Source organism: Eumetopias jubatus, unplaced genomic scaffold, assembly GCF_037043125.1.
Source record: "Eumetopias jubatus isolate StellerSeaLion01/CBP00866 unplaced genomic scaffold, mEumJub1_p1.0 scaffold_6, whole genome shotgun sequence".
Lineage (NCBI taxonomy): Eukaryota > Metazoa > Chordata > Mammalia > Carnivora > Otariidae > Eumetopias > Eumetopias jubatus.
The window spans coordinates 28,673,986-28,687,267 of NW_028274812.1; the positions used below are offsets into that span (position 1 = coordinate 28,673,986).

The following is a 13,282-nucleotide window of genomic DNA, read 5'->3' on the forward strand; positions in this document are numbered from 1 at the left end:
CTGTCAAAGGCAGGGTGAGGAGTGAGTGATAGTAAAATTGCCACGCTGTTCATTTAAAAAAAAAATAAATAAAAAGCCAGAGAAGGAGACCAAATGTTAAAGGTTAGAAAGTTAAGAGGGAAGTGAGAGGTGAACAAGTAGATGGTAATTATTTAATACTTTGAATGTTTTACAAATACTTAATTTAGGCCAGACCTTCATTTTTCTCTGGCATTCTTTCAGAATCTGGTGTTGTAATTTTTATCTTAAATTGAGACATAACATTTTAGTTTGGCATTTAGGTGGTAATTTTACTGATTAGAGGAAGAATATGTGTTACTTTAAGAATTTAGCAACTTATAAGTAGCAGTAACATTTTATATGTTCCTATTCTGGGCTGTATTTTAAAACCTTCATTTCTATATAAAACATGTATTTGTTAGACTGATGTTCAGTAGAAGTAAAATTAAAATGTTAATATATTTTTCTTATAAATCTATTCCCACAGTTATTTTGGTTCTTAATTAATGAACCATTGAAATGATAGCTCTGGTTTTTACATGGATATTTAAATTTGATCTTGCTTTTGCAAAGATATCTTATAGACTGCTACCGCTGAGAATAGAAATATATTTAGAAGAGATGAGGTTGAAAAGTTACAGATGTTCCCTTAGGTTCTTTCAGAATAATTGACAAACATGGAACTTTTGATATTAATGAAACGTTAATATTTAGTAGTAGTAATAACAGCGTAACATGTATTGAGGATGTGTACTATGCTAGGTAGCAGCCTTTCTAAGGCGCCTAGTAAGAAACTTATTCCATGCTTACAAAAATCATTTTGAGATGAGTCCTTTATCCCACTTTTACAGATGAAAAACAATGGGGTACAGAGGTTGAGCACTTGACCAAAGTTACATGCCTAGTAGAACAGGACTCTGGATTTGAATCCATGCCTTGGGCCCAAGAGCCAGGGTTCTGAAAGCACCCTACCATTCTTTCTCCAGTATTGAGTAATAGTAATATTTGTTGCATTCTGTTCTGAAACTTCTCATCTCTAATCTTGGATTTATGCAAAGATATGGTAGTGTTTCCAATAATAAGTACTCCAGAGTCTATCTTAGAACCTGAAATTCTATGGAGGGGTGAGTATGTGAAGAGTTGGAGCAAGTGGGAAAGTAATGAAGTGGACAGGTTCTCAGTGTTGATGTTGTCTTCTGAGGAAGAGAAAAATCCCTGGTGGGGAAAGGGCCTTTAGGGTAGGAGGTTTGATCAATTAAATTTTTGAACCTTGATCATTTTGTGGAGAAGAGATAAGAGGATTCAGAAGGTCTTTTTTTTTTTTTTTTTTGAGATTATTTGAGAAAGAGGGCACTCGATTCTGGGAGGGGCAGAGGGAGCAGGAGAGAGAATCTTGATCAGATTTCCCTGTTGAGCGCAGAGCCGCATGCAGGGCTCCCTCTGCAGGGAGTCAGACGCTTAACGGACTGAGCCACCCAGGCGCCTCCAGAAGGTCTTGTTCTAATATGGCTTCCTGTGTTTATGTGTTTTGTGCATTATAAATTATCTCACTTCTCTGACCATTTATCATGTGAAGTAATTAAAAAAAAAATTATAGTAGGACTAAAATCTTGGAAGTTAGAACTTGAGGATTAAGGGTTAGTATGCATAGCATGAGAATGTTACTTAGCTGCCAGGATACCCTCTGAAAAATAGAGTGTAATCTAGCTGCTGTTTAATTTATACAGTTTCAGATCATTGGTTATTTAAAGGTAATGGCTGGTTTAACTCTAGTGTCTGGCTTTGCCTCTGCTTTTTCTATTTCTGTAACTATTAGCTGCCTTATGGTAATCATTTACTGCCACCAAGATACTGGGAAATGTATTCTGTGGGTGATGGGCCTAAAGAGTAGTAGAAAGGACTAGTTTTGTGGCCTTGGGCAAGTAACTCAGTTTCTCTGTGCCTCATTTTCTTTTTTATCTAAAGCGGGATGAGTAACAATACAGGGTTCTTTGAGGATGAGATGAGTAAATACATGGAAAGTGTTTAGAACAGTGTCTTACCCTTATTAAACATTAATACCACTGTTTGAGTGCTTGCTTGTCATAACTGGGCTGGGTGCTTTTTACAGATCGTCTGTGTTCCTTCACAGGTATCTCCCATTTTTAAAATGAGCAAGTAAAGTCACACAACCTCTGTTGAGATTTAAGCCCATGCCTCTGACTCCAAAACCGTTTGCTTTTTCCCACAAATGCATAGAATATTGTGTAAACGCCAGAAACAAACACAAACTCTAGAGTTGTTTGTGCTGATATCAAAACGGAGCCTGAAATTATGTAGTTGTGTGGGTATGATTTTGAGTGGCAGAGTATTTTAAAATATTTTATTTCAGGTTTCTATTAAGCTTTCTGATATTCTGAAATCTACACTTTCGACGTTCCTAAATTCATTCTTTATGGATGAACTCCTCCTACACACCACTAACTAGTCACTTTTCATCGGTTTGGATAATCTCTTTTGCATGGTGTGTTACTTGTGTAACTGAGCTTTGCAGTTCATGCCGGGAGGGTGCTCTGTATTACATGAATATGCACAAAGGCACATTGTGTTTTGCAAAGGTGCTAATATCACGTAATACTTAAGAAAAAGTTCTAGTGATTTTTGGACAGCTTGTCAAGTATTCTCTAGGTTATACAACATTGCATTATACCTGTTGTCTCAGTAAGGGGCATTATTTTGCTTTATTTTCCATTTTTTATAGGTGACAAACTTGAGAGTTTAAGTTTGAGGTGGGCAGCAATTAATTAAATTACATTACAGGAGAACTTTGGCTTTTTGTTTTGTATTTTGGGATGTAATACTCATCTACTCATTTACAAAGTAAAGTGCTTTTCAAGTTTGCAGATTGTTTTAATTAATGGAACAATTTGTAATTTGAGGAATATCTGTATTTGGATATAGTTAATGAAAAATTAAGGTTAAAATAATAACTAATTAAAAGTAATAAGCTATATAGTTCTTCATGTTGGTGAAGAAGAAATAAGTTGAGGTATTACTCTAGGAACCACGTGGTCATGATTTGGCATGTGAAATTCTCTAGCCTAGAAGATTGATGTATAAGATATATTGAGTTTTAAATCTCAGTAGGATTTTAAAATCTGTTCCTATATGTAAGGTATAATTTATACAACTTATTTAACAAGTTTTATAGTGTAATAATATTTTTATGACTTTTTAATGTCTTTATGACTGGCAATTTTTTGGGAAAATTATTGGTTTATCTCATTTACATGCAGCATATTAGCCAGTGGACTTAGATTGAAATAATGGAGAGCAAAAAAGTCAAAATTTTGGAAGTTGGCAGTAATTTAGCAGTTGAAATTCTCCAAAAAATTGGACGGCTCTCAATGCTTGGGTTATAAGCAGTAAGATGTAATTATTTGCTTTCACAATGGAAAATATTTTTGCCAAAAACTTCAGTGTTTCTGGTTTTGTTTTAATGTGTTTTAGAACATTACCAATCTTACATACCCTAGTCTTCAGAAGATGTATACCATGACTTACAATTTGGGGATATGATCATTTTCCTTATAAGAAAGACATTTTAGTGATGATTGTTTTTAACCTCTCTGTAGCATGATGACAGAGATGATGGTGTGGATTATTGGGCCAAAAGAGGAAGAGGTCGTGGTACTTTTCAACGTGGCAGAGGGCGCTTTAACTTCAAAAAATCAGGTAGCAGTCCAAAATGGACTCATGACAAATACCAAGGGGACGGGATTGTTGAAGATGAAGAAGAGACCATGGAAAATAATGAAGAAAAGAAGGACAGACGCAAAGAAGAAAAGGTAGAAAATTTCAGCTTGTTAGTGATTCTGATATATTTTCTTCAGTGTGGGTTTGGTGGGCCATTAGTTAATTACTTCATTTTTAGAGACCGTGATTATTATGGATCATTTTCACTCCACATTTTTGCTAATCTTTTCTCTCTCTCTTTTTTTAGGAATAGTAAATCTGAAGTGAGATGGCAACAGAGCAGAACTTGCACCCACCATTTTTTACCTGATTTTTGTTTTCAAAATAAGAATGTAAGCATTTTACTTAAATTTTACTGTTTGCAAGTAGTCAATAGAAATTTTGTTTTAAGTCTTCAAATACCTTGAAAAATAGTAGACTGTATGTTGAAAATTGTACTGAAATAAAGTAGAAAATTGTTACGTACCATATTTGTAACTATCAACTTTTAAAAAATACTTTTACTGTTTTTGTTACATGCATTGTAATTCGCTTTGTCTATAAGATATGGTCAAGTACAGCTCTGTGAAAGTTCTGATTCTCTTCCTTCCCTGTTTGTTAATGTTTATTCTGAAGTAAACGTTAGCTCTACATACAAATCCCTGAACAGAAGTTGTTTATAGAGACCACACTAACTATTTTAACCGTATACATCTGTTTAACATTCTCCTTAATTCAAACACACTACATTGTAGGGTGACTAATTTTTGAGGTGTACCACAGAAAAGGTTTTTACTTTGGTAAACTAAGCTAGTTTAACATGTCAGCAGATGTTTAAGAGGAAAACAAGCTTTGCCAATACCTAAAAAGTACAAGCTATTAAAAGATCCAAAAGTATGAGGTTTTTTTTTTGTTTGTTTTTTGTTTTTTTAACTGAAAGCAAGCAGTGGCCTATAAAAACTATTCTTAGGATCCTTTACTTTTTGGGCTGAAAAAAAGTTTTTCTATTCTTATTTGAAAGTTTGAGTCATGGTCTTAGATATTAGCTAATCTTTTTGAGAGAGAAACTGGTCTGTAATAATACAAATAAAAAATCCATTCCTACCAAATGTATTACTTTAAAAAAATAAAACAGAACAAAACCTGTAATCTTGGTCTTGGTATGGAAGAGGATTATGCTGCAGAATAACTTGGTATATTAGAAAGATGTACCTGATTTCATATCTTACATATTTATTTGAGCTTCTGGACAGCTGAAACATTAGTTTGTAGTCTAACCATAAGGAAAAATAGGCAAACAAAACATTGTTCATTAGTAGTATTTTAAGTAATTTGTTTTTCAATAAAAAGTTTTGACAGGAAGTTTGTTGCAGCATTGTCTAACTTGGTTTTACTTTTTTCCCTATTTCAGTTGCAGTTTATAAAAATGGCTTTCTTTTTCTTCCCAAGGGTTCTATTCTTCAGGTAGATAATCTTTCAGATGTGAATTACCTTTATGTTTATGCTGATAGCTCTTAAGATGAAAATCCGAAATAGTAAATTTCAGTGTTTGTCTGCTCTGTGAGCATATATAAAAGTAGTCAAATTTCATTTGTTAATTCAGCAACCAAATTAGTTGTATATGTTTGCATTAAAAGGAGGTAATGCTTATTCTTTTAGTGTAAACTTTCAGAAATCTTAAGTACATGGATCTTTCGTCCTCACTTGATTATTTGCAGTGCTCCTAGCACCTTGATTGCAGCCAGGGGCATTTGCTAAGAACTGTAAGAGGGAAAAATACGAAAAAAAAGTATATGTGATGTTTATGGCCCTGGGATCTTTAGTATTGCATGATTTCTCCTATCTTGTCTTTTCTGAAATTGTTCCAGAGCAGAGGAAATACTGTTAAAGCAAGTTTGTTATTGCATTAATCAGGACACAGCTAATTTCTTCTAGTCAGAATAATACTTAATTACTTGCTAAAGCAACATGGATTTAATCTTCAATACAGGAGAATTTTCACAACCATTTTATTTTATACAAATAAATTTAGCTTTTATTTTAACAGTTACTATTTGGTTAGATACTGAATCTCTGTGCATGACTGTAAATGTGCAGTTTTGTTTTTCCACTTAAGACAATAGGAGAATGGGAATTTGCTGATAAATTAATAGGGAGTGGGAATAAAGCTCCCTAGGTCCTATCAGCAAGTTATATTTTAAATGCAAATGCATTGCTTTAATCCAAATAGATACCTGATTTGGTTGCTTTTATTCTATTAAAATTCAGGAAAGGATTATACCAGAATTTAGTAGGAAGGGCGATAGAACTCTGCAATTAGGATTCCATTGTGGATGTTACCTGTTTCAGAGCCAAGGATATGAAAGCCTGTGTTGTGTTTTTTTAAGCCACAATTTAACTCCACACGTTACAACATACGATAAAGCTGAATAGTTCCTCTTGATAAGGAATTTTGTTAACAAATGCCAGAAAATAATAACTCTTTGATACCTACGTTGATAGACTTCCTTTTGCCTAGAGAAGGAAAATAAAAGTGAACCAAAGGATATTTCCAGAAAGGATTAAGAAAGCTGTTTAAGAAGGCCATGACTCAGTCCTTAGGTGTGTATACTTTTCAACATCCTAGGAATTCTAATACAAAGTAGCAAAATATGTTTTTCCAATTACATCCAACTTTAAGGAATTACTATTTGTTCCCTTTTGTCACAGTTAAAATCAAGTGTTGGGAATTAAATTATAATTTGAGTAAAAATATTACCCAATACGAATGAATGTAGATGGCTAAACGATTCTTACTCAGTGTGATGTATATTGCAACAGGGACCCTTGTAAAATTGTCATATGCCAATAAAATGTCATAAGTGGTAATAGCTGTTGTTTGTTTACCTGATTTTGGAGACTTTTTCTGTGTCTGTTCTATACAACTGATTTCTATGGCCTATTTATATAGAGTTTAGAATACCAACTCCTCTCTTGGTAAAATTACTGGTATGTTGTGGCTTTTGGGGGGCTTGATAATACTTTATAAAACTCCTTAAACCCCATTTACTGTTTTTTGTTTTCCCTGGGAAAAAGGGAAATTTTATAGTGGATAATTCCACTGTTAGAGAATACAGGAATTCCAGATTTCTAGTCTAGTCTTCAGTTCTTGTGTTAATACAGGAGCTTGTTAGCCCTAATATTACAAAGAATCAGCATTACTTCTTTTTAAAAACTGCAGTAGCCATTAACTAAAGAGGTTGGGTTTTGTTTTGTTAGACTTGTACATTTTGAGTAAGATCTGGTATAATTCTTACCATGCCCTTCTTAGAAATTATTTGAAATATAAAGTGGACCATTCTGTCAACTTTAAACAAAGTCATTTTCACAGATATTTGTGTGCTAAGACAAATATTTGCCTAATAAAATGACCGATTATCCCTTTAAAACTTTGTTAGACAAATAAGAGCTTTGTGTGGATGCTTAATGTATTATACTGGGTAATTTTAATGTTACATACCAGTTTCCTACATTAAAAATAAAGTATGCATATTAGGGACCTTTAACGTTTTTTACTCTGAGGTTTACATAAGTTTCTTTTTTTTCTTTTTCTTTTTGGGTTTCAACTGGAATCCCTTTGGGAGTATTTGTTTTCATATGGAACAGTATTACTTTCACTTTCAGAGAAGTATAGAGACCTGTTTCAATTTATGAGGTTGCTATATAGGGAAGGCAATTGGAGAAATAAAATTTATTGTCATGGGATTGTATTTGACGAGACTTAGTCTCTGGATAGTAGATCATGATATGTTCTTTAACAGAATTTTAAAATATATGCTACCATACATTTAGGGTTATCAAATGTTGAAACCATTGTTAAATCTGAATGTCAAGGGTCTGATTTCTTCTAATTGTTCAGTTCATTGAGGTAGATATTAAAAATTAGGAGTCCATGTTAATGAGTTTTAAGTCAAGAAGGTTTGTTATTACTCAGTTTCTTAGAATCCAGGAATATATGGAAATTAGTTGTATTCCATGTTGTTCTTCAAGAGCCTTAGAGATTGTGTAGATTTATGAGCTGTTCTTATGTTTCTCAAACATTCAGTAATGATTAGTGTGTGTCGACTGTGCAGATGAAGCCAAAGTTGTACATTTAAGTCTTCTAGTTCTCTTTATATTGTTATTACCTCTTACTTTAGCCTTTAAAAATGGATCCCACTGGTTCAAAAAAGAGAACACCGGCATTAGGGTGGTGCTTCACTACTAGGAAAAGAATCTCAAATAATGTGCCTTATTTATAATGATCTCTGCATAAAAAAATATTTTTCCTAGACATTTTAGATGGTTTACCACAGTGAACTGATTTACTGCACTCTTAAAATGCAGAAGATGATCTTGATTCTTGCAAGTAGAAGAGGGTTGGACAAATGGATTTTGATGCTATTCTCCTAAGAATCAGAATCAGGTTTTTCTTAGTAATGTCTTGTGGTTGCCCCAGCTTCCCGATGAGCACTCTTTTTAGTAAAAGTAGATGATAAGTACACTTTAAAATTAGGTGACTTGGAAGGACTTCTATTCACACCATGACCTGTGTATTTGGCAATGATAACTTCCTGGTACTGTCATAGTAATTGGCGAATTTTATGGAATGTGTAAAGACACAGAAAAAGAATACCATTCTCATCCTCCAGAATAGCTGTTTATTGGCTATCTTATCTGGCCCTTGACTATGGAAGGTCATAATTACCAAAAAGGGAAAACTATAAACTTTTTATTAGGGTACTTCTAAAGCTGCCTTGAGGGGAATGTTAAGTACACTTTGAATTTTTTGAAAGAAATTGAATATCATCACCAAATATAAGCATGAAAAGAAAGTTAAAATACCAAATTTAACTGGTTAATGTCAGTATATGGTTATAGTCTATGCATACATTTGGTCATATTCAAATTTCAAAATCAAAGTGTTGTCTCCTTTTTAACCCCTGTAATCTGTGGTAAAGATACCTCAGCTGCTGCAGTAGACTCCTAATTTGGACTCTTTGACCCTTAAATTTCCTCCGTTGCCATCTAAAGGGATGTTTTTCGTTTTAAAATTAATGTCATTTTTAAGTTAAAACCCTTCAGTGTCTTCCTATTGCCTAAACTGTTAGTCAAGGTGAACAACAAGAGCTGGATTTTTGCCTTTGTGCCTTACCCACTCATTCATTTACCTATCTTAAAATCTTAAACGCTAGCAAAAATTCCAAAATCTTTTTCTGTCCTCAGTGAATGTAGCACATTCTCTTAGGCTAGCAGCTCATTCTATTTAAATGTCTTCCTTTCCCAGAATAAATGTTTAGTTTTGAGCATCATGCATTGTGTATGCCATACATACTATAGGTATGAAATAAATGCTCCTTGAATGTATAGTGAAAGCATGATACAATTGTGTATGTATAGAGTTTGATTGGTATCAGCCAATTTATTTTATGGCTGTTGCTAAAACAGTCTAAGCTGCTTTAAAATGTGCTGAATAGAAGAGATTTCAGGTTGCGGTGAATAGAAGTTAGATCATTAATCTTTTTATTTATGGCTCATGTCACTCTTGTGTATTGTTTGGAGTATCATGTTTTTAAGAGTAAACGGTATGTTTAAAGGAAGGGGAACCAGGAGCTTGAGGTCTAAAATAGTCATGTGAATAAGTTGGAAAAGGAATGTTTACTATAGAGAAATGGTAACTGAGATGGGTTCTTTTTTTTTTATTTTATTCCACTCTGTGTGTGTGTGTGTGTGTGTGTATACACCACATCTTCTTTATCCATTCATCTGTTGATGGACATCTTGGCTCTTTCCATAGTTTGGCTATTCTGGACATTGCTGCTATAAACATGGGGTGCACATACCCCTTCGGATCACTACATTTGTATCTTTGGGGTAAATACCCAGTAGTGCAATTGCTGGGTCATAGGTTAACTCTATTTTCAACTTTTGGAGGAACCTCCATACTGTTTTCCAGAATGGCTGCACCAGCTTGCGTTCCCACCAACATGGAGAAGGTATGTTTACTGTAGTATAGAGCAATGATGACTGGGATGGGTCCTTGATAGCAGTCCTCAAGTATTTAAAGGGCTTTCCCTTTAAAGAGGAAATAGAGTCAAATTAAAATTCTGTAGGATCAGGAAGGACATTTTGTATTACTTTGTCCTGCCTCATCATTTTAACATGTTCCATATTTAGAGGGGACAGAACCAGAACCATAGGTACATAGACTGTTACTGACTCGAGCTAATTGACAAGTTTTTTTTTTTTTTTTAAGATTTATTTATTTGAGAGAGAGCACAGGAGAGGGGGGAGGGTCAGAGGGAGAAGCAGGCTCCTTTGCTGAGCAGGGAGCCTGATGTGGGACTTGATCCTGGGACTCCAGGATCATGACCTGAACTGAAGGCAGTCGCTTAATCAACTGAGCCACCCAGGCGCCCAAGATTTTATTCATTTATTTGAGAGAGAATGAGAGCACGAGAGGAAAGAGGGTCAGAGGGAGAAGCAGACTCCCTGCTGAGCAGGGAGCCGGATGCGGAACTCGATCCAGGGACTCCAGGATCATGACCTGAGCCGAAGGCAGTCGCCTAACCAACTGAGCCACCCAGGCGCCCAAGTTTTTTTTTTTTTTTTTAAGATTTATTTGAGAGAGCGTGTGTGTGCACGTGCGTGTGCATGAGTGGGGGTGGGGCAGAGGGAGAGAGAATCTCAGGCAAACTCCCCACTGAGCATTGAGCCCCACACCTGGCTCAATCTCACGACCCTGAGATCATGACCTGAGCCAAAATCAAGAGTCAGACGCTCTTAACCTTAACCAACTGAGCCACCCAGGTGCCCTGACAAGTAGAGTAGCTAGCTTGTGAAAAGCCAAGTTTTCTGCTTATTAGAAGTATGGAGAATCTGGATCTCTGTCAGGAATGCTGTGCTGCCTGAAGCTAAACGTTTTTCCTAGTTCTCTATTAATTCAGGATTAAGGTTATTTTTTTTTTTAAAGATTTTATTTGAGAGAGAGAATGAGAGCATGAGAGAGGGGAGGGTCAGAGGGAGAAGCAGACTCCCCGCTGAGCAGGGAGCCCGACGCGGGACTCGATCCCGGGACTCCAGGATCATGACCCGAGCTGAAGGCAGTCACTTAACCAACTGAGCCACCCAGGTGCCCCTATTAAGGTTACGTTTTACTCTCAGGTGCTTTATTAAATTGTATGTTATCAACTGAAGTTACCAGTGATGATTAAAAAAATACTGCATTTTGCTACATTTTTTTTTCAGTGTTGTGATAGGAATGAACTTAGATTAAGACTTAGGCCGTATTCTTTTTTTTTTTTTTAAAGATTTTATTTATTTGACAGACACAGCAAGAGAGGGAACACAAGCAGGGGGAGCGGGAGAGGGAGAAGCAGGTTTCCTGCCGAGCAGGGAGCCTGATGTGGGGCTCGATCCAAGAACCCTGGGACCATGACCTGAGCCGAAGGCAGACGCTTAACAACTGAGCCACCCAGGTGCCCCTTATGCCATATTCCTATCTTTGGGTAGGATAAACAAGCAAATAACTTATTAGCTGTAAGATAATAAATCAGTCACTTGGAATTTTTATGATGTAAAATATTTTTATTGCTGTTACTTGGGGCCATGACTGTATTGAAAATTAAGAGTTGATTGTTACTAAAAATGAAAAGGGCTAAATGCAAACAGTAGCAGTGATGTGTAGCTGACTGGGTGATCCAGAAGCAGAATAACACTGGAAGGGCATCCTTTATTTTTTCTGTGTTCTAGGTTTTAACCAACTCTTTTTAAGTGATTGACAAGAGTCAAGGCATACCTTCTTGTGAACATACATGATTGTAGCAGGAAACAGATTACAGAATCTATGAAGTCCTATGAATATTCTAAAAAAATGGAACCAGAGAAATCAAGCAGCAGTTCACCTTTATGCTTTTAGAGAGGTCTAGCTGTAATAACTATTCTTGTCTAAGACCTTTGGATTCAAATACTAAGCATAACCTAGATTTTCTTTTAAATAATTAAAGGTTCAAATAAAAAATCCTCCTTTTAGACTATAAACATTTAACTTAGATTTTATAATTTTAATATATCACTACAAGTAAATAGCAATTTATGGTGTAGATATTACTATAGTATAGATATATGGTAGACATTGAAATACAGTTTTAACTATTGTCAAGACAAAATGAGATTTTCAGGAGAGTTTAATTTGAAATACTTTAATACCAAGGAAAATCTTGGTCTTAATTGCTCTCAAATAATATTTGAAATTTTTGAATAGATAATTGTGAAGGTTTAATTTTAAAAGGTGTGTAATCGGGCGCCTGGGTGGCTCAGTTGGTTAAGTGACTGCCTTCGGCTCGGTCATGATCCTGGAGTCCCGGGATCAAGTTCTGCATCAGGCTCCCTGCTCAGCGGGGAGTCTGCTTCTCCCTCTGACCCTCCCCCCTCTCATGCTCTCCCTCTCTCTCATTCTCTCTCAAATAAGTAAAATCTTTAAAACAAAATAAAAGGTGTGTAATCTTTTAAATAGCACTGGTTGGTTGAAGTGTACTGCATTGGTACTACCCCCTGACAGGCTTCAAGCATAGGCAGGACAGAAGGAAAAAGGGCCTAAGTATTTTTCTTTTTGAAATGCAATATTTAAATGAACTTTCTGGGTGGGTGCATCCCAATCTGGAGATCACATTTTCATGAGACCCTATGGTTAACATTGGAGAGGCTATTTCTTATTTGATATAATGTTAACTTGTATTCTATCCCACTACTTAAGATAATTACAGTAATTTGAATTCACCTATCACCAGAAATTTAGGCTTGTGGCACAGGCTAATGGGGCTCTGCTGGGCAGTGGGCAAGATTGCTTTCTAGCCTTTGTCCAAACCAGCCCTCAGCCTCTCTCCTTCTTTATTCAGTGAAAAAGTATGCCTGGCATTGGGTGTAAAGATGTATAAACATTCTTGGTGTTGGGGATCCAGAAGATAGCATGATGATTAACTATAATGTATTAGTAGTTTGGGAAAATGGAAAAATACATTTGGATGGCAAAACCAAATACCTATGAACAGCATTTGCAATTAAGCTAGGTGATGAACCTCTAAAGAGCAGATGGGGAAAACCACCAACCTGCCTGATACTGGTTTCTATGTGAAGAGAAGGAAGAATTGAGGTAGCTTCTGAAAGACTTGAGAAAAGCAGAATCTCAAATTAGTCAACTGAAACTTGGACTTTTGTCTTTTCCCTTGTGAATGCAAGGTATCCACAGTAAGGACTGGAGAGCCTGGAGCAGTTTACCCTAGTGAACTCTCAAAACAGACCTGTCAAGACAAAACTCCCTTTTAAGGGCAGGATCCCCATACTGAGGAGAAAGTACTGAAAGTGGAATCACTGAACAGGATAGAGACAATAGTAGGGCCTGGGTCAAACTGGGGGAAGGGAACACAACCTGGACGATCTTACAAAGCAAGCCACCATATTTCTGAATGCTACTAAAAAACAACAGAAAAGGTAACTGTAAAGTTAAGCTTTCCTGAATCCTGCATCATTCTAAATGGCCAAAGAAATAATT

General features: G+C 35.8%; 1 protein-coding gene across 7 annotated transcripts in view; it reads left to right on the top strand.

Annotated features, from left to right (window-relative positions):
* Positions 1-6,582, top strand: part of BCLAF1 (BCL2 associated transcription factor 1) — a 30,000-nt gene extending 23,418 nt beyond the window's left edge. For all 7 annotated transcript variants that reach the window (XM_028121396.2, XM_028121398.2, XM_088023865.1 and 4 more), the window contains 2 exons: positions 3,615-3,827; positions 3,983-6,582. In XM_028121396.2, the coding sequence (XP_027977197.1) occupies positions 3,615-3,827; positions 3,983-3,988 (219 nt within the window). In that variant the 3' untranslated portion in view covers positions 3,989-6,582. The remainder of the gene's footprint in view (positions 1-3,614; positions 3,828-3,982) is intronic.
* The last annotated feature ends 6,700 nt before the right edge of the window (positions 6,583-13,282 follow it).